Genomic DNA, 26,612 nt, shown 5'->3' with positions numbered 1-26,612 from the left:
AGATGAGCTTTGCTGGCCAGTGTCATGTGTGGATAGCATGGGTGGACATGTGGAAGGAGCAGCACTGATGGCAGTTCCTCTGCTGACCAGCAACCCTGTTTCATCTCAGTGACAGCAGCTGCTTCCCCATCACCCTCCAGACTTACTCCATGTAGACACTCTGCCTTCTTCCCAAGGACTGAACCCACCCATTAGTGTGGTTCAGTCTCTGCTACAGCATTTTTGGCCTTCTCCCAGCACTGGAAGGACACCAAATAGCAGCAGTACTGTTGAGACCTCCCTAGAGTAAAGACTTATAGTGGGAAATGAATTTTCTAGTCGCTTCTAATGTCTCGAGAGCTATTGGCTATCTGACTTTTAATCTGTATTCTTGGGTTATTGCAGACTGTTATGTTTGAATGCATGGCTGAAGTTACATTTCCAAAAAGGCCTCTCTTGTGGTGGGTGTTAATTTGTGCAAGGGCAGTGACGCAGTGTGCTGACCCTGTTTGGGACCCGTGCAGTACATCAAGGCTCAGATCCTGGCACTCAATGCTCCTGCCAGGACAGAATTAGCCCTCATTGTGTCAGTGCTGACATCTCTGCTAACCAAGCTTTTAATATTACCTAGAAGGATTACTCCAGAGAAACTTGATGCAAGCCTTCCTTGCTGGCAGTGATTTCTCTGCCTCTTCTCATTTGCTGCCACAGAATGATGGAAGCACGGGGTGAAAGGATATCTGGGGGGCTCTGGCCTGACCTCCTGCTTGAAGTGGGACTGGCTCCAGCATGTGAGTGATCAGCTCAGCCGTGGCTTTGTCTGGCCAAGTCTTGAACATGTTGGGGATGGAGCAGGGTGTCACACCAGATCAGCTTTTGTTTGCTTTTGCTTGGAAGTTATACCTAGTGAGCCACCTTGGAGAGTGGGTTATGCATTTAGGTTGGAATGACCTCATCCTGCAGGTTTGAAAACATTTGAGTGAGCTGTGGGAAATGTCCCAGTAGGGTTAATGTAATGTGTAATGGATCTGAATCCTGTTCTGTGCTAACATGGGAAACATGAGCAGACCCTTGTGCTATTTCTGAGCAAAAGGCAGGGATGCTGTCAGGTGGTTTTCCTGTGCTTGCATGGGGAATTGCAGGTGGAACAGTGCCTGTAGGACATGTCCTGTAGCTGCAATGAGCTCATGAGTGTTTTCCCATTGGAATTCTGTCTGTCAGGAGGCACAGGATGAGCACCCCTGAGCATCCCTTGCCCCAAGGCAGAGTGTGGGATCAGTGCTGCCCAGACTGAGACCACACATGCACAAGGAACGCAGTTGCCTGTTATCCTCCCTCCTCAGCCCCTTGCCATGGGAGGGAGAGGATTTTCCCCAGAGTCTGAAAAGCTCCCATGAGCTGAGTGTGTGCACATCTGAGTTACCCCTTGTGGTCCTGCAAGTTAAAGGGAGCAGAGCAGCCCTCTACATCCAAGGAGCAACTTGCCTTCCAACGTGGCACGGGCTTCTGGACACAGTGGGTGTCCAGGGATGGCACAGACCAGGCCTGCTGCTGTGGCTGGGCTGGATTTCCTCAGACAGAACTGTGGATTGCAACACCCCTTGTGCTTGCTCAGGCCAGGAAGCCTTGCTTGGAAGGGAAGTGGCTGAGATGGAAAGAGCTGCTGAGGAGGTGGAAGCTTCCCTAGCCAAGGCCTCTTTGCTAGGCTCAGACCTGGATCCCTGGGCTGTGCATCCCCTTTTGCAACAGGAATTATATGAATGCTTCATGTGCACTGAAAAGGAGAGCTCCTGTGGTCTGGTCCTGGTGTTGGCACTGCCATCTGCCCTGCAGATTTGTGTTGTGTTGGTGTGCAAACCAGTCCTTGTGTAGGATGAATCTGGTGTTGTGAAGTGAGCAGCAGTGTCCTTGGGTGGGTTACAAATCCTCACTTGCTATGGGGCCCTTTGGTATCTTGCACATCTGAACTGCTCCTGCCTTTTGTTTCCATGCCAGAAAGGGCAGCCAGAAGGGCTGGGAGCATGGCCTTGTGCATGCTCTAGTTATTTGAAGATGAGGGTCCTTGCTGAGGAATCACAGAAATGTGGGGATCACTGTTGTCAGCTGCTCTCCATGTGCTCACCCTGTCCAAAGTGCAGAGGTCAGGTTTGGGGTTGTGTGGCCAGAGGGTCCTGCAGCAGCAGCTGTAAAGGGCTGCAGGGGGGTCAGTGACAGGCTGACAGCTCTTTTGTTACCACCAGTTTTTCCATGCACCACTTGTTTTTGCAGAGCTCTCTCTTTCTGTGCTGCAGGGGAGGAGCTGTAGTGGTATTGCTGCCCTGAGCTGAGCTCTGCCCATTCCATGGCTCAGTTGGGTTGGTGTCCCTTGCTGGGAAATCACATGGCTGGTGCTGAACCTCCCTTCCCTCGTGCTGTTCCTCCTTGATGAAGCTTACAACCAGTGCTTATGGTTTGCTTTGGTTTTTCTGCTGTTGTTTTCCATGTGTCTGCAATCAAACCTCTGGTGAAGGATGCTGATTAGCTTTTCTCTGAGCTGGATCTGGAATCACTACTCAGACATTGGTCTCCTCAGATCCCCACAGCTTGTAGTTTTGAGATGTGATATGACACACAGATTTATCTGGGAAGCTTCTGGGAGAGAGGAAGAGATGTGGGGAAGTGAACTGTAAGAGAGACAGCAGAACTTTGTCCCCAGCAGTCCCTGTGTAGCTCTGCTTGTCAGAACACCTTACACCATGTCCTGGCTCCAAACTCCTGACAGGGATGATGGGCAGCAAGAGCTGCCTGCTGCTGTGGTGGGGAGGAATGTGTGAAGGATAACACTCAGGATGTTAGATACTAGTGCTTCAAGAAGAAGGGCCAGCTTTGAAAGAAGCCATGTGCCTGCTGAATATACCAACTGCTTCCAGGGATTAGGGGTCAAAACCCCAGAGCTTTTTTTCTGGTTTATGGGAGTTGAGCCCTTTTTGATGTGGCAGTGATCCTCATCTGCAGCAGCACGCCAGAGGGTTTTTGGCTCAACAGGCAGACAAGAGAAAGGCTGGAGATGTCCTGCTTGGGCTGGTCCTGGTGTCCAGGGATAGGGAGGGATGTCTGTTTGCACAGAAGGGTTTTCTCTGCCCCTTTCCCGTGGTTGCATCAGCGGTGATGGCCAGGGAGTGTTTACAGGAGCTGAGCACTGCTCTGTGCCAGCAGCTCCGTGCTCTGGGCCCTGGTCACTGCAGCAAGTGAGGCTGAGCTGAGCTCACTGCCCTGCTTCTGACCTGGGCTTACCCCTCCTCACCCTCACCTTTGGGGCAGCCCTCGATGGGGACCCTGTTGTTTAAACAGGGCAATTGGGAGGCTGCTCCTGTTTGGAACTTTCCTGGTAATTAAAGCTCTGAGAGAGATTTTTGGAGCTGGGGAAGAGTTGTTGTTCCTCTGTTGCTACCTCCCCAGCCATTCTGGCTCCTGGGAGAGGGAGCTGTGGTGGCATGAGGCCTCTGCTTCAGGACAGGGCTTTTCTGAGCAGCTGCCTATGTGCCCAGAAGGAGAGAGCTTGGCACAGCTGCAAAACTTTATCACATGGGGGACATGAGGAGGTATCTGTGCCATGGCTGGGCCAGAGGCTGTCCTGGTGATTTGGGAAGTGACTGAGAGGTAAAGAAGTTCTGCTCTGGTACTTGCCCTCTTGAGGACTCTGATCATCTCCCTTCAGAGCAGGAAATCTGCTTTGGCACGAGGTGGGTGGAATGTGGTAAATACTCCATTGGAGCCCTTGTTTTGCACCCCTTGGGAAGGGTGTGTCCCACATCAGGTGTCTGTAATGTCACCACAAGCTCTGTCTTCTCAGCTCTGAGCCTTCTGGTACCCTGCAGAGCAGCTCTAGTCAGCACCTGGTGTGTGGAGGTGGTTTGTCAGGATTTCTTGGAAGATGTCATGTCTCAGACCTGCCCTCCTCATCATGCCAGGCTCTGCCCCACTCCCCTCTTTTCCCAGGTTTAGGGCTGGAATGGGTTTTTTGCAGTGCTAGGGTGATTCCAGCAGAGCTGGGCTGAGCAGATGTTTCATGGGGTAGTGGGAGTGAACACACTCACTCTGGGTAAGGACAGGACAGGGCTGCAGGGTGTAAACAGACACTTCCACAGCAGGCTTCTGTGTTCCATCAAGAGTTCCTGGAAAGGTGAAGGCTGGAGTTGGCTTTCACCACCTCACACTGAAAGAATAAAAACCTTTAACACTGTGCAGGTCCAGCCTCCGTAGTGGGGCTGTCCTGTGTTCCTCAGCTGTGTCTGTGTTTATCCCAAGGCCACTTGGGTGCTGTCCTGGTCCTGTGTGACAGGAGCTGTTGGTGCTCACAGGATCACCAGCTCCTGCTGGAGCCCTCTAGGGATAAGGCAGGTGGAGATCCTGCCACAGCTGGGCTGGGTGGGAGGCAGGCAGTGTAAGGCCATGGGGCAGAGCCCCTGGGCAGGGACAGGAGGTTTTGTGGACCTGTTGTGCTGCTGCTGCAGGAGAGTCCTGCCAGAAGGAGCTCTTGGGTGCTGTTTGATGATGTTCCTTATTCTTGCTTGGATGTGTGTTCCCATATCACTGTTGGTAACTGGGAAGTTGTCTGGTGCAGGTCTCCTGACATCTCCACAGTGGGATTTTGTCACTTTTCCTCTTGTGCTGGGAGCAGAGGAGGGATCTCCTCAGGTGTTCAAGGCCATCAGTCTGGCTTGAGCTCTTTGTGTAGTTGCCTTCACCTCAGTGTTAAATTAATTACAGTTGTTCACTCATTTATTTCTCCCAGTGCCACCTGACTGGGGGTGGCTTGGGGTCAGCAAAAGGCGACTTCCCCATCCCAATGTGATCAGCTCACCAGTTCATCACCCACAAATTCCTAATTCCTGCTTTGCTGCCCAGCATAGCGGGTTATTTTTAAGCACTGGGAGAAAAAAAAAATTGGAAACCCTTTCAAGTCATTATTTCATGTTTTGTGAGTTCACCTCTTATCTCTTGGAATGTGTTTGGAATTCTTCTGGGATTTACATTATCATATAGATGCCTTAGACCCAACGAATTTGGCCTGCATTGGGATAAACAAGCTTTTGTGTCTAAATTTGTATGTGGAATTTAGTATGTGCTAATGGTTCCTCATCTGTTAATTGGATGGATCTTTTCCAAGGCCAAACAGAATCTGTTGGAGAAACAATCACCATGCCAGCTCTGGCCTGAGCTGGGTCCTGCTCCTTTCTGCTCCCTCACTGTTCAGGAACCTGCTTGTGCTGAGGAAAGCTGTCCTGTGCACAACCAAAACAGGGTCTGTTGATGTTATTGCTGGTCCTTTGAGAAGATGACTTAGTGGTCACATGTGCTGCTATGAGGTCATTAGGAAGTCTCTCAAATACCCAATTTGAGAAGCAATGATGCTATTGCAGAAATATGCTCCCTCTGCGATGTGAGATGCAAAACTCTCCCAAGCACTTGAGTTTGCAATAGCTCTGAGTGGGATCTGTTATTGTGCATATTTGGGCTCATTCCAGTAAAAAAAAAAAAAACGACTGTTTTCTGCTTTGCTTTATCCCTCGATTGATTAGTGGATGTGTACTGTGGGATCAAGTTACATCTCAGAGGGCATCCAGCAGAGAGCCTTTTTCTGTGCTGAACTGCTCAAGTGAGTCTGACTGCAAGCTCAGCAGTTTTCCAGCAGTGTTTTGTGCCTCCACAGCAATGTCCTTCCCCAGGGAAAGGAGCTCCTCAGATCTGTTTGTGAGTTGAGCCATTGCTCTTCCCAGCACCACAGGGAAATCGGGAGCTTTTTCTAACCTCTTGATGTTGTTTGTGTGATATGCATCTGCTTTGATGCTTTTATTGATGCCACTCCTGGACTCCCTGTTCCTGGATGTCCTGTTTCCTGCTGCCACAATCTGTCTTGCAAAGGGAATTGTTTGGTCCCAGTTTACCCCAGGGGCCTGTATCCAGCTTGATTCCCATGTACCACTGTGTCCTCAGGGCAGGCATCCTTGTTTTGGGAGGAGAGTGCCATTATCAGAATGAGTAACACCGCTTTGGAGCAGGCAGAAAGGGATCTGATGTCTTCCCACACCCACCCTACTGCTGCTCATGTCCCAGCCATCAGGAGCCTTAGGGACTGTCCCATCCCTCTGTGCTAGTTAACTCACTGATGCATGGAAAAATTATCATGGGGGAAAAAAAATACAGAGTTTTGTTTTCAGACCAGAGGTGGGTTATGGGGTAGGGAGGCAGGGAGGAAAATGGGAGCAGGGTGGCACCTGACTGCATCTTCCAGTTGGGACTTAGTGTGGGCACAGTGTGCTTTGTGTCTGCTTCCTTTCTTGCTTTGGGATACCCAAAATACCTGCTGCTCCGTTGAGGCTTTGCTGGGATTCCTGCTGGAAACTGATCTAGCCTGTGGGGTTCTGCAGGATGGGCTGGATGGCTGCTGTCCCATCTTCCTGCTGTGGAGTCCCTGTGAGTCCTGTACAGTGCTGGCATCACTTCCCAGCCCTGCCCTGCTGGCCCTGGGAGGAGTCCTGGCCCTGCCAGGTGTGTGAGAGAGACATTGCAGCCCTTCCCTTGCTGAGCAGCTCCCTCTCAGCAGGCAGGCTGGCACCTGCATTTCCCAGCAGGCAGGGTCAGCACATTCCTGCTGCTCTCTGCTCTCCCTCTGCTGCCATGGCTCCTGCTGGGGTTGTAGCACAGTGCCCTCAGAAGTTCCTCTCGAGCCCCAGTGCCCTTCTCACCCACCTGAGCATGTCCCCATCCTGCTGTGTGGCCAGGGCAGCAGAGCCCCTGTGGGCAAGGATGGCTGGGGGTGGAAGGGCTGTGCAGCCCAAAAGCAGCTCTGTAACCCAAAACCAGCTCTGTAGCTGCTGTGCTGGGTCTGGGTGGTCTCACAGAGACCTGCTGACCCTGTTCCCAGCTGCAGTCCTGCTTGCCCTGTCACCACAGAGCCACCTGCTCATGACATTCCCACTGTCACCCTTGGTAATTATCTCCCCTGAAATGCCACAGCCTGGTTTGAGTTCTTTATTTTCCCTCAATTTCTGTATTTTTAGAGAAGGGTATTGAATGTGATGTGCTGTCTCAGACAGCTGCATTGGTGACCTCCACTGCTGTGGGGCCCTGACCTGAGGACAGCAATGGGTGAGCAGTTGTGATGAGCACACAGAGAGCCCTGGTGTCACAGCTGGGCTCTCCCTCTTCCAGGAAAGGCTTTGCAAGCAGAAGTCCAAATGTCTGAGAAGTGCCTGAGGTGACAATAATTCTGTTGGTTGGACTTGCTAATAAATGACTAGTTCTGTCTTACCTTTCCTCGTGGATGGGTGAGGATGAGGATGAGCAGAGATGTTCCTGCCTGGATCCTCCTGCCCAGCACGGGCAGCTGTGCTCGACCAGAAGGTGCAGGCTGGCTCTGCAGCCTGGCCTGCCCCTGGGACTACACGGGCCCTGCTTCCTGAGCAGGAGAGCTGCTTTATGTTGTGGTTTTACTAAATGAATTCAAAGCTTGGCCTTCCTCCAGGCAAAGTCTGGGCCAGGTGCCAGCTGAGCAGCCCCCAGGGAGAGCACTGGAGCAAGGAGGGGCCAACAGCAGGGAAGAGCAGAGGAATCCAAGAAGGCAGATTTGCCTAGAAAACAGCTCTGTTTCCATCTGCTGGGTCAGGAGTTGCTATAGGAACTGGGATGATAGAGGCAGGGCCATCTCCTGGGCCTGTCTGTGTGTGCGGAGGGAGGGAGGAGGGAGGAGTCACTCAAGTTTGAACATATCATGTGTGTGCTGGTGGAAAGTTGCAAGGAATGTCGAAACTACAGCCTGGCTCAACCTGTGGAGCTCCAAAGAGCCATAGCAGTTGTTCCCTGTGCTCAGCAGGCCCTGGCAGAGGCAGGTAGGGTCCTTGCAGCTTAACCTGGCTCTCAGCTTGGTATCAGCTCTCTCTGTTCTCTCCCCTCCTGTTTCTGTCCTTGGATAAAGCCTTCGGAGGCTTGCTGGAAGTGGTGGAGGGGGTTTGTGCTGGGAGGTGAAGGATTTTCGGCCTGGGAGGGAGAGGGTGGCTCTTTGCAGCCTGTTTTCCCTCCCACAGCTCCAGCAGGGTTCCCAAATCGTGGCCATTCCCTCAGGGATGTGTTCCTGGGCACCCCTGGGGCACTCAGGCTGTTCTGTGGGCATGAAGTACTGCTGGCTGGCTTCTGGGCAGGAGTGGGCTCTGGGGGGGTTCCCAAATCATGGCCATTCCCTCATGGATGTGTTCCTGGGCACTCAGGCTGTTCTGTGGGCACAAAGTGCTGCTGGCTGGGTTCTGGGCAGCATTTCTGGGGCTCTGGGGGGTGTGGGCAGTGTGCCAGCTCTGAGAGCTGCCAGGGCTGAGGCTGGGACAGATGTACAAAGCTGGAGCTGGCAGCGAGTTCTTGTGGGCAGTGGGAAAGTGAGGGAACGTGTTCCTGTGCTCTGAGCCCAGCAGCTCCTGCCCCAGCAGGTTCTGTGGGGGAGCATTGCTGTGTTCTCACCTCTTCTCCCACAGAGAGGCAGACCCTGTCCCCTCCTGAAGCACCTACTGCAGTTTTAAACTTTCTCAGGCTCCCATTTACCCTGAAACACGGGAGTATGAATATGCAGGAAGGTGGTCCTGAAAATCCTCATTGTTAGGGCTAACCATGGGGCTCTCTGGTAGCCGCCCCTCCAGATAAAATCTTATTTATTTCCTCAGTAAACCCATTTTTTCAAGTGCTGAGAACTTTCAAAATAGTTTTGTTTCCACACAGAGTGTTCAGGGTTGCTCGCTGCTCCACAGGTATTTCTTTAATAGGTTTGGCTGAAATTTCATCTGCTCTTTTTGTGTCACAGTGGATAATCTCTTAAGAAAAGGTGGGTAGTGTTGTTTCTCTTTTTGAGAAGCTGCACAATAAGCTGCTGAAAACTGAAATGTGATCTCTATGCAGAGAGGCAGAGCTTGCCAAACTGGCTGGGACACAGCCCACCTACTCAGGCACCCATCTTATCACAGGCCCAGGAAAGCCCCAGAGTGCAGCCAGCTGTGAATAACCTGCCTGTGCAGGAGATAACCCCTGCTCACACCAGTTACTGCTTTGCTTATGCCTGGCTAGAGCAAAATTCATCTCCAGTGTGCTCTCTTTCACTCTCTTAATGGAATTGCAGATGTTCTTATTATGGAGATCTACTTCCAATATTTTATTGAATTACTCCCACATTGCTCTGTGGCAATATATCCCAGAGGCTCAATGCACATGGTATGCTGTGGAATTTCATTTCCTCTGTTTTAATTTGTTGTTTTTTAATTTCAGTTCATTTTCAATATGGAAAAGAGGTAAATGGGGACCTTTTTTTTGGTTTTAGGCATCATTGTTTTACAAATTTCTTTATTCCCTTCTCATGTCTCCTGTTTCTCTTGCCTTTGCCTCAAACAATACCATGATTTTCCTGCTGCTACCTGCCTTATGCATAATTGCTAAATCTTATTACATCTCTGTGGGCTTCTGTTTTTTGTCGTCTCAAGAAAATTTAATCAGAATTGGTCATGCTGCCTTGCCAAAGCTGTGAAATACTGCTCAAGATTTTTTCTGTGTTCTTGGCTTTTCCTTTGTTTATAAGCAGAGCATCTGCCTTGATTGCTTGAAATACATTGTGGTAAGCAAAGATCTTCTCTGAACTGTCTCTAATCATGGCAAATATTTTGCTGGAATGCTTAATTAATGGTACCTTCATCTCTGTACATGGGAAGTTAAATTTTATCTTGCAGAGCTGTACCAGTAAACAGCAAACCCAGTGCAACGTGGTCGGAGCTGCCTGGAAATCCTCCCTGGAGTCTCCAGGCTTGGTGCTGTGTTTCAGGTGCTGTGTGAGTGTTGCCACTCACTGCTCCCATCTCTGCCAGGCACTTCATAAATTAAACTTTAAAACCACTTTGGGTCGTAAACAAAGTTTGCTGAGGCCAAATGCAACAGCTGTGTGTACCCAGGCAGGGCTGCCTTGGCTGGAGGCTGTGCTCAGCCTCTGGAGGAATGGGACCCACTGAGGTCACAGCCAGAACTGTCCCCTCTGGCTCCTGGGGTGCTCTGGGGGGCCTGGAGCCCTTCCCACTCTGCATTTTGGTATTTGGGGCTATTGCAGTCTGTGGAATGCAGGGAAGGATGGTAAGTTATGCTTCTTTCTGAGACTGGAAAAGCTTCTGCAAGTCTGGTATCTTCCTGTGGCTGTAGGGCATGGCTCTCCATTTTTATTAACATTTTTTGGTGCCGTTGGAGCAGAGCCCACAGTGCTCCTCAGGCAAAGGGCAGGGGCTTTTTGCCAGCTACAGGTGCTCTGAGTTTTGTTTTTACAAATATGAAGAGAAATTGCAAAACTCATAAAATGTAGCTTTTGATAATATTTTCAACATTTGTGGTGGTTTGAGGGAGACTTGAAGGGCAGCTCAATTAGTAGATGTTCCAAAATCCTGTTTCTGGTTTGATTTTCACTGAATTGTCTCAGAATTTGGCTTCCACCCTTGCAAAAATCAGCAGTTCTCAGGTACTGTGTGCAGCTCTGTGCAAGGGTTTGCTTCTCTTCTGGTTTTGCAAAGAGCTTCCCCCAGTAATCATGTTTTAGCTTTTAAATAGGCTCAACTATGAGCAATTTGCAAAACAAAGGCTGTAGATAAGGACCTGTTACTGGTGTTTTTGAAGGTAGGCAGTTGATAAGGAAAGCTAAAATGACTGAAAAAGCACAGCAAATATATCATGGGGCAGTGAGAAATATTTTAATATCTGTAAAACAAAATAAATTTCATCAGCGGTGCTTATATTGTTGGGAAATGTTAAACCCAGCTGATTGCTGATAACAATGCAGAGAATTAAAACATTTCTTTTCCATTTTTGTGGAGAAGCTGCATGATATTCTCTCAGAATACCTCCCATTGCACTGGTAACCAGGGAGGGTGTTAAACCCAAGATAACATTTCAGAGTATTTTGAAACTTGAGCAACACTGGAACCTGTTTGTTTAAAACAAATTGCCAAAGCAGCTTTCTGAATCCTGGCTGCCAATTTGTAATAAATCTGGGAAGACCAAAGGAGTTCCAGAAGTTTGGGAAAACATAAATGTTGTAGCAGTGTTTTAAGATGGAGAAGGCAGCAGGTAACCAGCGGGCAGTGCAGACCCACCTCTACCACGTTAAAGAAGGAGCATGCTCAGCAATCCCTGGGCTCTGATGGAAAGCAGATCATGTCCAAAAAAAACCACCTCAAATTTAATGGGTTTAATGAGATTTTTGCACTGGTTGCCAAGAGTAGCTGCACTGGCACCATAAATCCGGATCCTGAGGGATGCAGCCCTGCTGTGGACCAAAGGCTGCTGCTCCCAGGGGGCAGAGGAGGCTTTGCCGTGGGAGCAGGGCTGTGTTGGATCCCCTGGCTGATCCCTGGCATGTCCTTCATGCTTTCCTGCTTGCCCCAGCACTGCTGGTGGGCTCTGAGCTGAGAAGCACCCACTGGGCACTGTGGGGGCTCTGATCCTTATGCCAGCCCTGTGCCAGGCTGGCAGAGCCTCCCTGTCCCTGTTGCTGCTCAGTGCTGTGTTCAAGGAGCTGATTTAGAAAGTGCCACCTGATACCCCTCAAAAATAGTCACCAGTGGGAATGTGATCCCTGCACTCTGCAAGCAGAGGGTGAGGAGCTGTGCTCTGACATCAGTGTGGGACAAATCTGCTATTCCCTGGTTTCCCTGGAACAAGCCAGTGGGAGTCAGGGCAAAATCTGACTGGAGGGAGCCTCTGTCTCACCAGGGAGAAGCTTGGGAGAAGCTATTAATAAATTAATGCTGATTCTTGGTTCCCTGAGCAGGCTGGTGGAGTCAGCAGGGTTCAGCTGGGAAAAGAAGCAGCTCTGGAATACCCAAGAGCAGATTATCAAGGCAGTGCATAACAGGAGGATTGACAGTGATTGTCAATAAGATAATAGGAGTTTCTGCCTTGGGATAACGAGGGATAAAGTTTTTCTTCTTCACACAGCTGAGCAGTGGGAGAGGTGGTCCACAGAGGTGGGGGGAGCCTCCATCCTTGGGGGATTTTAAGGCACAGCTGGATAAAGCCCCGTACAGGCTGCTCTGAAATTGGTGCTAACCCTGCTTGGAGTAGGAGCTGGGATTAGATGCTCTCCTGGGGATCTCCTCCAGCCCAAATAATTCTGCAGCTGAGCAACTTGATCTCCTTCTGAGTGCAAGTTAGAGCACAGTTAAGTAAAAGGTTATGGTGGAGCCCCCTGAGAGCAGGGAGGGAGGAAGGTGGTTTAGATTGAGTGCTCTTAATACCCCATCTGTCATCTCTGTGGTTAACATGTCCTGGGGATGGTTGCTATGTGAGACTTTGCAGTGGGAGATTGCAGGTCTTGAGAGAACTATTGCGGACTTTTAGATGATGTATTTTAAGGATTGTTTAAAAAAATAAAAGCTAGAGAGAGATGCCAGTGTTTAGGAACAGTGAAAATGTCATTGTGCTGAGTGTTCTTTGGGCCTGTCAGGGTGGGAAGGAAGCTCTGGAAAGGGACAGTAAGGGACACTGCTGCTTGGGCAGGGACAAGGGAGGAACTTGGAGCTGCTGGTTTGTGCACAATCTTGTTTTCCTGCCACTTCTGTCCTACAGAAACAGTGATGCTGGAGCTGGGAACTGGATCCTCTGCAGCTGAGGGATGTGTATTTTGGAGGGTGTGCTGGAGGCTGCCCTGCCCCTACTGCTGGGGAATGGCCCTGTCCTGAGCAGGGCCCTGGCAGGTCTGGCTGGGTCATGGCAAGCACTTCCAGGTTCCTTGGTTGAGATGGGCACAGAGTTCCTGTGCCCTGGGTTGGGGGGAAAGCTTTGGTTTGGTTTAGCTGAGCTAAAACCCACCTTGTGGTGCAGTGAATTTGCATTTCCTTATCTTTGGTTTTGTCTTGCTAATGGTTTATAATTTTAGTCTTGTTACTTGGATGGATTAAATTACATTTAATGCATGTTCATTTATTCCCAAGTCTGGTTTTGTGACAGAAGTGCTCTGGGCAGTTTGACAAACTGAGGACACCGCACTCCTGTAGGACTGGCTGACAGGCAGTGGGAAAAAGCTGGAGGATTTACTGGCCTTGTGCAGAAGCACCAGCATCTCTCCGGGCTGTGGGTGAGGCAGTGCCTCGTGTTTGAGTCCATGGGCAGAAGCTCCTCCCAGTGTCACATGCTGTGGTGTGGGTGACTGAAATGCTGCTTTTCTCCTAGAATCTAGCTTCACTAGGAGTGAGGTGTCACTTTCTTCATAACCCCATTAAGAAGTTTGGCTACAGCATGGAAAACAAGGCTCAGACTCTCCTCAGCCTCAGGGCAGGCCTGTCCCCACCTCTCAAGGGGGTGACCATGGAGTACACTCAGTCCTTGGTGTTCCCATTCCTCTGCCACTGCCTCAGACTCAGCTCTGTGGTGTCCCTGTCCCACCCCAAGTGCCACTCCTCAATGTTGTCCTTTTGGTCCCACATTCATGTCTCTTGTGACAGGACTCCAATGCCTCCTCAAAGATGATGCTGGAGCCTCTTCCTGTCTCAGTTTCCCTGTTCCTGTGACTTACTTCTCACATGCATCTTGATTAACAACAACCCTTTCACCTAAAATCTGTTTGCTCTTATCTGTCCAGCCTTGTTGCTGCTCTGGACATCACTTAGGGGTGTCGCTATTTCTGCCCAATGTCCCCCACTGTGTTCCAAACATTGTAATGGATTTCTCCTCTTTCTGACCACCTCTGCTGGTGCCTAAATCTCCTCTCCAAGTTGCAGCCCTGCACTTCATGCCAGGATCTTGCTGGCCCTGCCCAGCTGCCCTGTCACTCTGACACAGTGAATTTTGGTGTCACTGTTGGCACTTGGTTTGTCCAGGTGCCATCCACGTGTCACATAGAGACCTCCCCACTGCTGCCTGGCTGATTGAATCCAGGGGGAGAGACACCACACTCAGAGCTCACCTGAGGGGAAATTTGTTGCCTTATTTTCATGGGGCTCCTGCACAAGCAGCATGGCTTGGTCCATCCTTCACCCTCCAGGCTCTGCTGGAGGGGCTGGCCATGTTCTCTGGCCAGCAGCCCTGCTCTGTTTTGTCACTCTTGTGCCAGTATTTGAATTGTAAACTAAGCAGAACATTTTTAAAAGTGAACAGAATTCTTTCTGCTGAGCGTTTTCATTACCAGATTCTGTTTGGTCCAAACCAGAGCTGCATGTGCTCCTGGGGAAGGCTGCTGGGGCTGAGGTCTCTCAGATTAACTCTGAGGCAAAGAGAAATGCTCTACCATTGTTTTGGAGCCAGAAAAATGGAAATCACACTTCCCAGGCTCTTATTTTTTCAAGCATCCGATACTGCCCCAATTATTTGCTTTGCTTCTTCCCCATGGAATTCCTTTCAGAATGGTAGGAGATGCCATCCAGTCCTCATGCTTGTTCCTGGACCTCTTCTGAGGATGCTGTGATTCAGGATAGCCTCTCCTATTGTACACAGAACTGTGTGTGTGATACTCTCTGTGTCTTGTGGAGTTTCTTGGTGTGGCTCTGGGCATCTGGAGTGGGATTCCTGCAGCAAACCCTCAGGTCCCACTCCGGGATAATGATCTGCAAAGGAACCAGTTAAAACAAATGCCTGTTTCAGTTGGGATCTAGAGAGGCTTGCAAACATGCCAGACCTCTGTAATGGATCTCTGGAGGGAGAGCAGGGCCTGGAGGAGCTCCAAGTCCCACCTTCCTCATGCACATCACTGAGGAACAGCTCCCTCCTGTGCTTGCTGAGCCTTTGCTGTGCCCTGGGTCTCAGCCAGCTGCTCCTCTGTGGAGGCATGGGCTGGCTTTTCAGGCATGCTATCTGCTGGGTTTATTGGGGAAAAGTGCCCTCTTTTGCATTTCTTGGTGAGTTTTTCAACAAGTAGATTTTTTTTTTCCCCACTCTCCCAATGATTGTACCAGGATTTTATTCTCCTGCAGCCAGCTGTTAGCAATTAGCAACTTGATCCAGTCGGGCCTGGGAACAGAGTTTAACACTTTCTTGCCTCTCAGAGGATGTTGCTAATCCTGTTTTTACTGGTTTCAGGCTTGTGCTGTAGTTTTGGCACTTGGTGTGTATGTGTGGGCGGGGTGGGAAGATAGGCATGAGTACAGCAAAGGATTAATGGAGCTGAAAGAAAAGTATTGAGCCATTTACACAGGACAAGTCCTTAGTAAGATGATTCCCAAGTAGTCTGTACAGAGGGCTGTATTTAGTAGCAATTTCAGTGTGTCCTAGCTCTGGGAAGTGTGCAGCTTGGGAATCCAGTCTAGTCCTGGATGAGATTGAGACTCAGCACCAACCAACATCAGTAATTCTTCAAACAGTGATTTCTGCAGCTCCTGAGTGGGGCTGACCCTCCTCCAAAATGTTTCACCCTCTGGAGGGTGAAAACCACTCTTGCTGACCTTGCTTGGCACTGCAGCAGCTGTGAGAGAGCTGAGGAATGGCAATGTTTGCTCCCTGTGTCCATCACCTCTCCCAGGGCTCACTGACAGGCACTTTGGTGATCCAGCACTGGGAACCAAATGTGGTGGGAAAAACAAACACAGCAGAACCTGCACCAGCTGCTGAGGTGCCTGGGCAGGGCTGCACTACTGGAAATGTTCACCTCTGCCACACACAAAGGTGAGAATTCATGGTACCAAACTGGGGGAGACAGGGCTAGTCCAGACCAGCCTTTCCTTCTGTCAGCAGTTGGAGACACATCCCGAGAGGATTCACCCTGCTTGTCTTGGATACCCTTTAGGCAAGGGCCCTGTTCAAAGCCAGCTTTGTAGGCACAGAGCTGCTGACAGGTGAGCTCTGGATCAGCTCTGGAGCTTTCCTTTCCTCTCCTGGAGGCCAGACTGGCCTCTATGGCTGCATATTCCAGTTCTGGTTTGCAGTTCCCCCAAGCCATGCTATTTCTGTGTTCCTGCAGAGGTCCATGTGCCCATCAAGTCCTGAGAAGCCCCTGGTTCTCAGGTGGCACCTACACCTGTCTATGCCCCCCAGTTTGTACCTTTTCTCCAGTGCTGGCTGGGTGGCAGGAGTTGAAATGGTGCTTGGGCATTTCTGTGTGACTTCCCTTGTCCTCACACCTCATCCCTTCCTTCCTCCTGATATTTTACATCCTTATTTAACCACCTGAATGTGGTGCTGATGTGACTGGCTCTGTGGCAGTACAAAAGGTACCATAAAACAAATGGGTTCTTACCTTATGGTGCTTGTTCATATGAGATAATGGAGCTGTTTGTGTTGTGTTTATTCAGTTGCTGTGACACTGGTGGCTGTTGTCATTTTGAGAGGACAAGGGGGCACAGCACAACTATTGTTATCAAAGGAAAGTGCTCATGTTAAGTGTCAGGGTGAGCCCCAGCTGGGCTGTGGGTGCTGTGCTGATGCAGAGGGTGGATGCTGCCCTGCTCTTGATCCTTCTTTGCTGGGCTTTTGGACCAGGTGGGAAACAGAGGCATTTGAACATTTACTGCTGTCTGGGGCTGCTCTCATTTCTTGTTGCAGCAGTGGGGCTTGGGCCCTCAGCCTACCCACAGTCCCTGTTTCAGTGCTTTCCAGCCATCCTTCCCCTTATTCCTGGGCAGGTCAGAGAGAAATCCCTGTGTGCTTTGGTGGAGCCAGCCTGAATCTTGAAGCTCACACAGTTTGCCAGGCTCTGGAGGGAGCATGGGGGTGTGAAGTCTGTGTGGTGTCATTGCCCATTTGAGGGCTCCTTGTTGGGAAGTTTTAAACAAAAGGTGAACAAAAGTCACCTGGGACACATCTCCAAGCTGCTCTTCTCCTTCCAGGCCCTCCTCAACAAGCTCTGGTCACTGGCTGTGGGAAATGAATTAGTAGAAAATTCTTAAAACCTGATAGAAAGTTTACATAGTATGTAAGCTTTGAGATAGGAAATATTAATATAAATACTATAGGCTAAGATACTGTTGAGAGAGAAATGGAACTAGAAACAAGTTTCAAAGGGTGGCTTTGTAAATAAGACTGATACTTTAGAGAAATAGAATTATGAAAGATGTATTGTAGTAGGACTCACTAGTAAGGGTAATTTTAGATGATTGGCTTTAAGGTATTTATAGCATAGTGTGATTAAAACGGATAGGTTAAGAAATGTTTATAATATAATTACAAAATAATTAATTTCTGATTGTTATAGCATGACTTATAACATCTGTATTGTATCACCCTTCACTTGAGACTAAAAATAGAATAAAAGTTTTTAAAACACCTCTCAGTTGCCCCTTCTCTAGGCCAAAAAACCCCTTAATCCAACAAGTGGCTGGTTCAGCTTGGGCACCCACAGGAGGGATCTATGCCAGACTTCTCCCCCATGGTGCAGCTGATCTGGGGCATGGCCAGGGCACCACCACAGGTCTCTGCTGAGCTCCCATCACCTGCTGCAGGAAGGTGGCTCAAGTTAAAGCCTTGGTGTTGGTGACAGGTCCCTTTCTCAGGTCCTGCCACAGGACTGTCTCCCCCAGGGCTGAATTCTCTGCAGTTCCCTTTGCAGGTGCTGCTTTGGGAGCTCCCAGCACACCTTAGCAAATCACCTGCATAAATCAACACCCACCAGGCCTGTCTTCAAACTCTGCCCCAAAACTTCTCTACAAAGTCTCCCTCCAGCTGAGCACACAAAGTCTCCTCTCTGTGGGGGTTGCAGTCTTCCCTGGCATGGTGGGAATCTGTGTTTTCAGCAGCAATTCTTTCTGCTAAGTGTTTTCATCACTAAATTCTGTTTGGTCCAAACCAGAGCTGCATAGGCTGCTGGGGCTGAGATCTCTCAGATTAACTCTGAGGCAAAGAGAAAAGCTCTACCATTGTTTTGGAGCCAGAAAAATGGAAATCACACCTCCCAGCTTCTTATTTCTTTCAAGCATCCGATATTGCCCCAATTATTTGCTTTGCTTCTTCCCCATGGAATTCCTTTCGGAATGGTAGGAGATGCCATCCACTCGTCCTGCTTGTTCCTGGACCTCTTCTGAGGATGCTGTGATTCACTTTGATTCACCTCCTTCCATTCCAGGAAGAAAGGATGGCCTGGCATGCACAAACAGCTGCAGAGTGCTTGGTCAAAGCCTCTTCTGTGGTCACCAGACCCTCCTGCTGAGCTCTGGGCTTGTCTTTGCTTTTGCAGGCTCACCACAGGGATATCACAGCCCCTTCCCAGCCCTGGCCAGGGTGCTCATGCAGGGAGCCAGCAGGAGGCTGGGGCAGGAGGGACCCGGTGATTTTAAGGAGATTTTTGGTTGCCTGGCTGGGCACAGGCACCCAGCATGAGCTCCCCCTCCTGCCTGCGTGTTTGGCTCCCTTCCCAAGAGGGCCCTCAGTTGTTTTTGAGGCTCAGAGCCATCTTTTCTGATGGAATCCAGCAGGGACAGTGGCCAGTAGCATATCCTTAGGAAAGAGAATAAAAACAGGGCAGGCTCCAGTGATTCTAACCCTGATTTAGCTTCTGGGTGTCCAGCAATCTGCAGCTGGGGGGTTTCCCAAGCCAAAAGTTTTACCTTTGAGTTTAAGGAGCTGTGTTCCGTGGGTATCCAGGGCAGCTCAGGGCTGTGACTTGTACAGTTTAATTATGTTGGGTGGAAAAAAAGAGCCTTTTGTTACCAGTCTCTGAGCTAATGGCATCTGATGCTCCTGAATGTATGCATGCACTGCCACAGTGGTGGAACCTTTTATAGCCTCTCCTCCTTCACTAACAAATCCCAACATTCAATGTTGCCTTTTTACTAAAACTCCAAGGATTCTTGAGCAAACAGCTTCGGGTCCTGGCAACTTTACATTTATTGATTTGTTCTGTTTTCTTTTCTCCTGGCATTCCATTATGAGGCAGAGCCTCTAACCTGCCTTCTGTAAAATTATCCTTCAGGATGGAGCCTGCCAAGGCTCTTTGTAGTGAATGTGGGCACACAGAATTCACATAACTGCTGATCTGACCTCCTGTTCCTTTAGGTGTTATCATGGCTTTTCAATTAAATTGCCATTGTTTAGGCCTTTGCTGTTTTCCTTGTTTCCAAACAGGAAATGAAGTGTGCTCACCTGGGTGAGTGCACATGCACTTTTGGCAGCAGTGTGGACGTGCAGGGAGAGATTATTTTCACCCTGCTTTGGACCTTTATCTTAAAACTGTGTGGCAAGCTCCAAGGTGCCTGCTTGGCTACTTGGTGCCAAGGTTTAGGTGGATAAAGCCTGCTTGGACTGCCCGGCTTCATTTGTAGCTGCAGTTTCACTATTTGTTAATTTAGTAAGGAAAATGAAGTGTTGATGAGGGAGAGATTATTTTGAGGGAGAGATTACTTTGCACTGGACTTGTTTAATTGCAGTTAAAAGGGTGCATCCACCCACCCAGTGGCAGCCAAGGGCCTGGCAGATGGATTGCACTGGGAGCTTTAGGGGTGGTGTGGACAGTCAGTGATCACTGGTTCCTCTCTAAGCCTCTGGTCTGGTGATGAGCAGAGCAGGGCTGAGGTCAAAGGCACTCTTGAAGGCAGGGAAGATTGCCCAGCCCATCACGAGGCAATGACACAGAGCAGCCCTGTCCCTGCAGGACTCATCCTCTCTCTTTGCTTTGTCTTTCAGAGATGTAGATGGCAGCTGCTGCCTTTGAAGGACTCGTCTGACCCTGTGCAGCACCTCCAGTTGCTACCATGATCTTCTGCATGCTGCTGCTGGCCTCCCTGCCTGAGCCCTCTGGTGCTGAAGTCAACCCTGGTAGGAGCTGCCAGGCTGGGAGGGGACTCCTCTCCCACCTTCTGTGTGCTCCTTCTCTCCTTTCTTTGCCTCTCCTGGGGATTGAGGGTGAGGGCTGCTTGTAGAGATAATCACTGATGCAGTTCCCAAATGTCCTCTGGGCTGAGATATTCCTGGGCAGCTGTGCTGGGGTGGGACACTCCTGCCAGTCCAAGGAAGGGCCAGGCACATGGATATTGTCCTTTCTGTGCCACCCAGGCCTGTCTTGGGCTCTGAACCTTCCACCTCTCTCACCTTCTGGCTCTCCCACCTTCTGTGTGCTCCTTCTCTCCTTTCTTTGCTTCTTGTGGGATTGAGTGTGGGGGCTGCATGTAGAGATAATCACTGACATATTTCCCAAATGTCCTCTGGACTGAGATATTCCTGGGCAGCTGTGCTGGGGTGGGACACTCCTGCCAGTCCCAGGAAGGCACAGGGACATGGACATTGTCTTTCTCTGCCCACCCAGGCCTGTGTTGGGCTCTGAATTTCCCTCCATGACTTTGGCTGTGTGTCCTGCAGAGCAAATCTCACTCCAGAGTGGCTCAGAGGTTCTGTGCTCGCTGTGGAAACAAACTTCCAGTTAGCAAAGCATCAGCCCCAGCTGTCCTGCCAGCAAGGGGCATTCTGGAGAGAGAAGTGTGGAAGGACAGATTTAAACCTTGCCTGGCACAAAGATAGGATGAAGATAGGGATATGAGCCTGAGTCCCTGTGGAGGACCATTTATCCTACAGCATTTGGCAGGAGACAGTCATGATGGTGATAAGTAAGATAATGGTCTGCAATGTGTTGCAGAAATTCCTGTAATGAGGTGTTTTGAGTCTGTGAAACAAATGAGTTTAATCCTTTTGCAGCTTGGCTGAAGGTGTGGTGAGGCAGCAGTGCTACCCTGAGGGCCTGGGCTGGCTCTGTTTGTCTGGAGCCCTTTGTGGCTGGCTCTGACCCTGCTCTGGCCTGTGGATGTTTGCAGAGGTTTGAGGTTGTGCTGCAAGCAGCCAGAAGTGAAGTGAGGGTTGTGTGGGAGCTCAGCAGCATTCCTGTGCTCCCTGCTGCACAGCATTCCCTGCACCACACACCCCCAGCCTGGGCCTGGGGCTGCCATCTGCTCCTGGTGTCAAACCTCACAGAGGAGAGGGAGGGCAGCAGGGCCAGCCCTGTGCAGGTTCCTTTGGATGGGGGTTGGTGCAGGAGCAGCTCTTCCACACCAGCTCCAGGGAGGCTGGGCTCTGAGCACAGCTCTGTGATCCTGCAGGAATCTTCTGTTGCAGACATCTTCTATGAAAAATCCTTTCCTTGGGATTTTTCCTCCTGAGAAGCTGAGAGGCCTCAGGAACAAAATGTAAACAATGATTATCTGCTGCTGTGGAATGCAACAGGTGCAGCTGTGATTGGTCCATGTTGGTTGTTTCTAATTAATGGCCAATCACAGTCAGCTGGCTCAGACTCTCTGTCCGAGACAGAAGCTTTTGTTATCATTTTTTGCTATGCTATTCTTAGCCAGCCTTCTGATTAAACCTTTTCTTCTATTCTTTTAGTATAGTTTTAATGTAATATATATAATAAAATAATAAATCAAGCCTTCTGAAACATGGAGTCAGATCCTCATCTCTTCCCTCATCCAAGAACCCCTGTGAACACTGTCACAATTTTCCATCCAGAAATAGCCCCCCACACCTCTGAGCTCTGCCTGTGCCATCCTCAGGCAGCTTTGCTTCCTCAGCTCCCCCAGCTGCTCTGGTGCCTCTGCCTGGGGCTGGCCCTGCTCTTCCCACACAGATTCCAGCACCTTGGCCCAGCTGCTGCTCCTGGCTCTGATGCCACAGGCTCAATGGCTTATCCTGCCCTCCTGGTGTGCCCCAGGAGCAGCCTGAAGCACATCCTGCATTGCCTTATAACCCACAGGGGCTGCTTTGGGGCTGGTTTCAGGCCTGTGCATCAGGGTCCTGCTGAGTCTCTTGTCTGCTTCCCTGACAGATGGGCTGGGCCACCTCTGTGAGCCCCAGGCTCTCCTGAGTGCCCAGTGAAGGGTCCTGGTGCCACCTGAACAGAACCCAAGGATGGTTTTGCTCAAGATAGGTGCATTTGGTGAGAGCCTCATGCTGCTGGTTTTGGTGAGAGCTGTGTCCACCTTCAGAGTGCATCCCTCAATGCCAAGGACACTCTGGGTTCTGCTGCCAGCCCTGGGGTTGTGACCAAGTGGGTTTTGTGCAGGCTTGCACAAAGACGCAGTCCCCCAGAGTCCTCCCCAAGCAGCTCTCCATCTGGTACTGCTGGCCAGTGTGTGTCTGACCTTTAAACAAGGTGTGAGCACACAGGACTGCCTCTGCAGCAGCACAAAAAGCACTTTCTGCTCTCACATGCTGACCCCACCCTTTTGGAACATCTCTGTGCACTTACCCACAGCTCAGCAGCAGGTCAGGCTGTGCTGGGCGGTGCTGGGACAGGTGAGATGAAGACAGACAGGGCTGGTTTGGCTCCCAGATAACCTGGATGTGCAGGGTGGGAGCTGTGACTGGGGCTCTGCTCTGGATCCCAGCAGACACCGTTGCTCTGGATGCCAGCACCCCACCATTGCTCTGGATCCCAGCACCCCACCATTGCTCTGGATCCCAGCAGGCACCAATTCCCTCCAGGGAATTCAGGCCCCCTGACCAACCCCAGCTGAATGTTGGTTTGTCCAGGTGCCATCCATGTGTCACATAGAGGCCTCACCACTGCTGCCTGGCTGATTGAATCCAGGGAGAGAGACACCACACACTGAGTTCACCTGAGGGGAAGCTGCTGTCACCCTGTGGGTGATTCCAGGGCCCCCCATCCCTCTGGCTGGGCTGGCACTCAGCAGAGCTTTACCCCAGGGATACCCTCAGCTCACTGCAGCCTCCAGGGCCACTGCTTGGGTATTTATTTGCTTGTGGTGGCCGTGAGTTTCTTCAGCTGGTTTGTTGAACTCATGGGAAGCTGTGGCACTGGAGTGTTTAATAGGTTAAGGATTTATATTCTATATTTGAACTCTTCTGCCTGACCTTTTGATTCATCCTGGTTCTGGTGTTCTTGGAGACAGCAGGATATCTATTGTTCAATATAAATTATCTTTGTCATATTTCAGTGATCCCTTTTGTAAAGATGAGGCTGCAGATCCTTCCTTCATCATCTGTGCTGCCTTCTCTGCCTTTTGATGGAAGGAAAGAGCAAGAGCTCTATTCCTTATCTGCCTGGCACCTGGCCATGGATACAGGCAGTGCTGTAATGCTAATTCTAGTTTGTTTTATAGGTATTCCCATGATTAAAAAAATTAATATAAAAGCATTAAAATATATGAATTTTAACATTTATTTTAAATATTAAATTTATTAAATAAATCTTTAATAGTTATTACTATTTAAATATTGAATTTTTAAAAAATTGAATATTTTAAATGTTAAATAACCTGGTTCATTAGTGAATGTTGTCACCTTACCAGCCATCTCCTTTACCCAATAATTTAGGAATGCTTAGCACATCACACATTCACTGATCCAGTGCCTAACAACTGCAGGCAAACCCTGTTGAAGCCCCACCCTCTGTTTGCAAACATTTCTATGTCAGATCTGTCTGGCACTGATTCAGCCTGAGGTGCTTTATTCTGTGTAGCGATAACAGCATTCAGGTTTTCATCCCTCTGTCTTGTAGCTTCTGAGCCTGCTGAATGGATTTCATGGAGTGCCAGAATCTCCTGAGTTGGAAGGGACCCAGGAGGACCCTTGAAGTGCAGCTCCTGTTGAGCTGTGTCCAGGTTTGGTACGAGGGTGGCAGGAGATCATCTCCAGGGTCTCTTCCAACCCAGCCCTTCTGGGATTTTGGGAGCCCAGGAGGGCACCCAGGGCAGCCCTGCCTGAGGGAGAGGCAGCCAGAACTGCTCTAATCTTCAGATTTAGAGTTTTCCCAATCATCTCTAATACTCCAGGGCATGTTTAAAGACCATCAGGAGAGAGAGAACCTCAAGGCCAGCTGGGATTTGTCAGGGTTCTGACCTGGGCAGCTTTTGGGTCTCCATGGCTTGAGCCAGGTGTGTCTGTGCTCCATGGAGGCACCAGGTGTGAGAACATTCCCAGGCTGGGTGAAATGCTGGCTCCAGTTGAGGCAGGAGCAGGCTGGGATGAGGCAGGATGGATGGACAGGGACTCAGGGTCAGAGGGAACTGCAGCCTGCAGTGCCAGGACAGAGCAGATGTTTCCATGCCTTGTCATCTCTAACAGATGTTTAACTTCTCCCCTGTATCTGCACTGCTAAAGGTAATAACTGTTCCCGTTTGAGCACAAGTCAAGCATCCACTTTGTTCCAGGGGAAGAAAAATCTTGGACAAAAGCTTCCTTTTTATGTCATATCATTATTGATGAATAATTTCCCATTGTAAAATGGGGCCATTCAACAGTAACTATAATATGATACATGAAATATGATACATGAAATATGGTATATATGATATATATTATATGATATATATGATATTATATATATATTGTAGTATAATTATTAATAATTATATATTATATTGTATGACATATTATAGTATCTAATATAATTATATAATAATAATGTATTTGGGATTTCATGCTCTTAAAATGTTTCTTTGTAAAGTTTTTGCTTTGCTGAGCTCTGAATGATACTGTTAGTCTAATGCATCACTTTTATAATTTCAATTTGTGGTAATTATGATGTATTTTATCCTTTTTTTTGCATTCTTTTGCATTCAATTTTTTTTTTTTTTTGCATTCTTCTTGCATTTTAGCATTACCATATTTATTCTCTGGATGTGACAGCCTTTTAATTAAACTTGCCTGGTGATTTTCAAAGGGATGAGTGCTGACCTTTGTTGTTTGCTTGCCTGTGTTGCCCTTTGCAGCCATCTGTCGTTACCCCCTGGGGATGCACGAGGGCACCATCAGGGACGAGGACATCACAGCTTCCAGCCAGTGGTACGACTCCACAGGGCCCCAGTATGCACGGTGGGTTCACCTCTCACTCCTCATTTCATCCTTTGTTGGTACAAGGGTCTCCTCAAGCCAGGTCTTGTAAGCTTTTGGAGATGTATTTCACACTTAAGATAGCTCAGCTACTTTAGAAGGCATCAAATCAGCAGGATGGTTTTTGTGGTAGAGTTTGAAACAGAAAAATTTTATTAAAGGGCAAAATAACAAAACTCTTTACAGAGAAAAACTAAGCTAGGTGCAAGAGGGTTTTGCTCCTAGTAAAACACTTCACAGAAGTGATTGGTTTTATTGTTCTCTTTTTTTTTCTAGTAAATTGCCCAGGCAAAACTTTTTAGCTCCTATCTAATTAGCTATCCTGAAGTTTAAAGTGAAGTCCCTTAAGTCCTATGAGGTGTCTTTTTCACTAATTAAAGAGAAAAACTTTTGAGCTTTTTTCCTTTTTAAGAAGACAAAAGATAGTTTTGTCACTCTGTCAACAAAGAGCACATTCTTACACTTTTTTTCCCCTAGATACCCAAGATGTGGTGGAGGAGGAAGATCCCCCACCCTTAAAACCTTGTTTGCTGCTTTTTGTATTTAATCTGGGTAGTGCACAGTGAAAGGCCAGGGGGCCATGGCAGTGCTCACAGCTGTGATACAGGAAATTCTGGTTAAAGATAAAAGGAAATATTCTGGTTAAATATTAAGGGAAAAAAATCCTTCTCCATGAGGATGAAGTGGTGGGAGGGGGACCCAGAGAGGTGGTGGTGTCTCAGTGTTTGGGGACTTGGCTGTACCAGGCCTTGAGGAACACAGGAACTGCCCTGCTGTGAGCAGGGGATGGGACTGCAGGCTGAGGCTTGCCTCTGAGCCCATCTTTCAGTCACTCTGAATAAATCTCCAAAGGATTTGTGACTTACAGGTCAGCCAGGGACAGGGCCTCTGGGATTCTCATGCAGTGCTTTAAACTAAATCATAGGAAATCCTTTACAAGGATGAACTTTTCAACAGCATCCTATTGAGGAAATGGGCTGTGCTTACCCTGCCTCAAAACCCTTGGAAATGCAGAGTTAAGGAATTGTTAAGCAAGCAGCTAAATTATTTTCTTCACTGTCAAGGAAGCCTACAGTTTTTGTCATAAGCTTTGCTTTTCTTTTTTTTGGTCATTTTATTTCTCTCAAAGTTAACTGATGTTTCATAAAAGGATTGTAAATGTGAGTTTGCTTGGAATGGCTTGTAGTGGTGATATCAAACATTCCTACAGCTTTGGTGCAAGTCAGACCGAAATTTCAGATTGGTTATGGTACTTATATTTTTATGATAAATTCAGGCTCTCCAAAATCATAAAATTCTCCTAGTGCTCAAATATTATTTTTTCTTAGTCTGTGGTAGAGCAGTGATGCTGTGTACTGTGTTTTTAATAGTGTTTGAGCAGGCCTGAGGGTCTGAAAGCTGGGAGATTTTTTCCTCTGAGTGTGGCTTATTTCCAGTGCTGCAAACACTTTGGGCATCCCTTTCCATCTCTTACCATCCTGTCCTTGCTGGATGTCCACAGGGTGAAGGCATGAAGCTGATCTCATGTGGTGAGAGGTCAGAGCTGTCCCATGCAGGTGTCTGTCCCTGTCACTCCAGTCACCCTTCCTGCCTTTTTTGGGGCTTTACTTGTTATTCCAGTGTAAGAAAGTCCTGCACCAACAGCTGACCAGCCAGAGATGAAAATCTTCTCTGGCCTGAGCCTTGACCTTCAGTGTCTCCTCCTGGGTACCACCTTCCCTGCTGCCCTCACTGATCCCATCAGCTGGAGATGGGGTGCTGTCTGAAAGCCAAGGGCACTTCAGGGGCTTGTTGTTGGCTAAGAAATCCCTGTGCTAAAAAACCCACACATTTTTGGTGTGCAGATAAATTTGTCACAACTACAGCTCTCACAATGTTCAGCAGAGACC

At 49.0% G+C, this 26,612-nt stretch overlaps 1 protein-coding gene across 2 annotated transcripts in view; it reads left to right on the top strand.

The window, feature by feature from the left end:
- The window catches only part of LOC131566784 (discoidin domain-containing receptor 2-like), a 64,858-nt gene that overhangs the window by 7,708 nt on the left and 30,538 nt on the right, over positions 1-26,612 (top strand). Inside the window, exons 1-3 of one of the 2 annotated variants that reach the window (XM_058818183.1) lie at positions 7,710-7,850; positions 19,570-19,701; positions 24,603-24,705. In XM_058818183.1, coding sequence (XP_058674166.1) covers positions 19,638-19,701; positions 24,603-24,705 — 167 coding nt within the window. In that variant the 5' untranslated portion in view covers positions 7,710-7,850; positions 19,570-19,637. Of the gene's footprint in view, positions 1-7,709; positions 7,851-19,569; positions 19,702-24,602; positions 24,706-26,612 lie in introns of those variants that run through there. The other variant, XM_058818182.1, reaches the window with a different exon arrangement.

The sequence above is a fragment of the Ammospiza caudacuta genome, chromosome 21, assembly GCF_027887145.1.
Source record: "Ammospiza caudacuta isolate bAmmCau1 chromosome 21, bAmmCau1.pri, whole genome shotgun sequence".
NCBI classification, from domain to species: Eukaryota; Metazoa; Chordata; class Aves; order Passeriformes; family Passerellidae; genus Ammospiza; species Ammospiza caudacuta.
The sequence above is the reverse complement of the archived record's forward strand: the minus strand, read 5'-3'. Positions and strand labels throughout refer to the sequence as shown.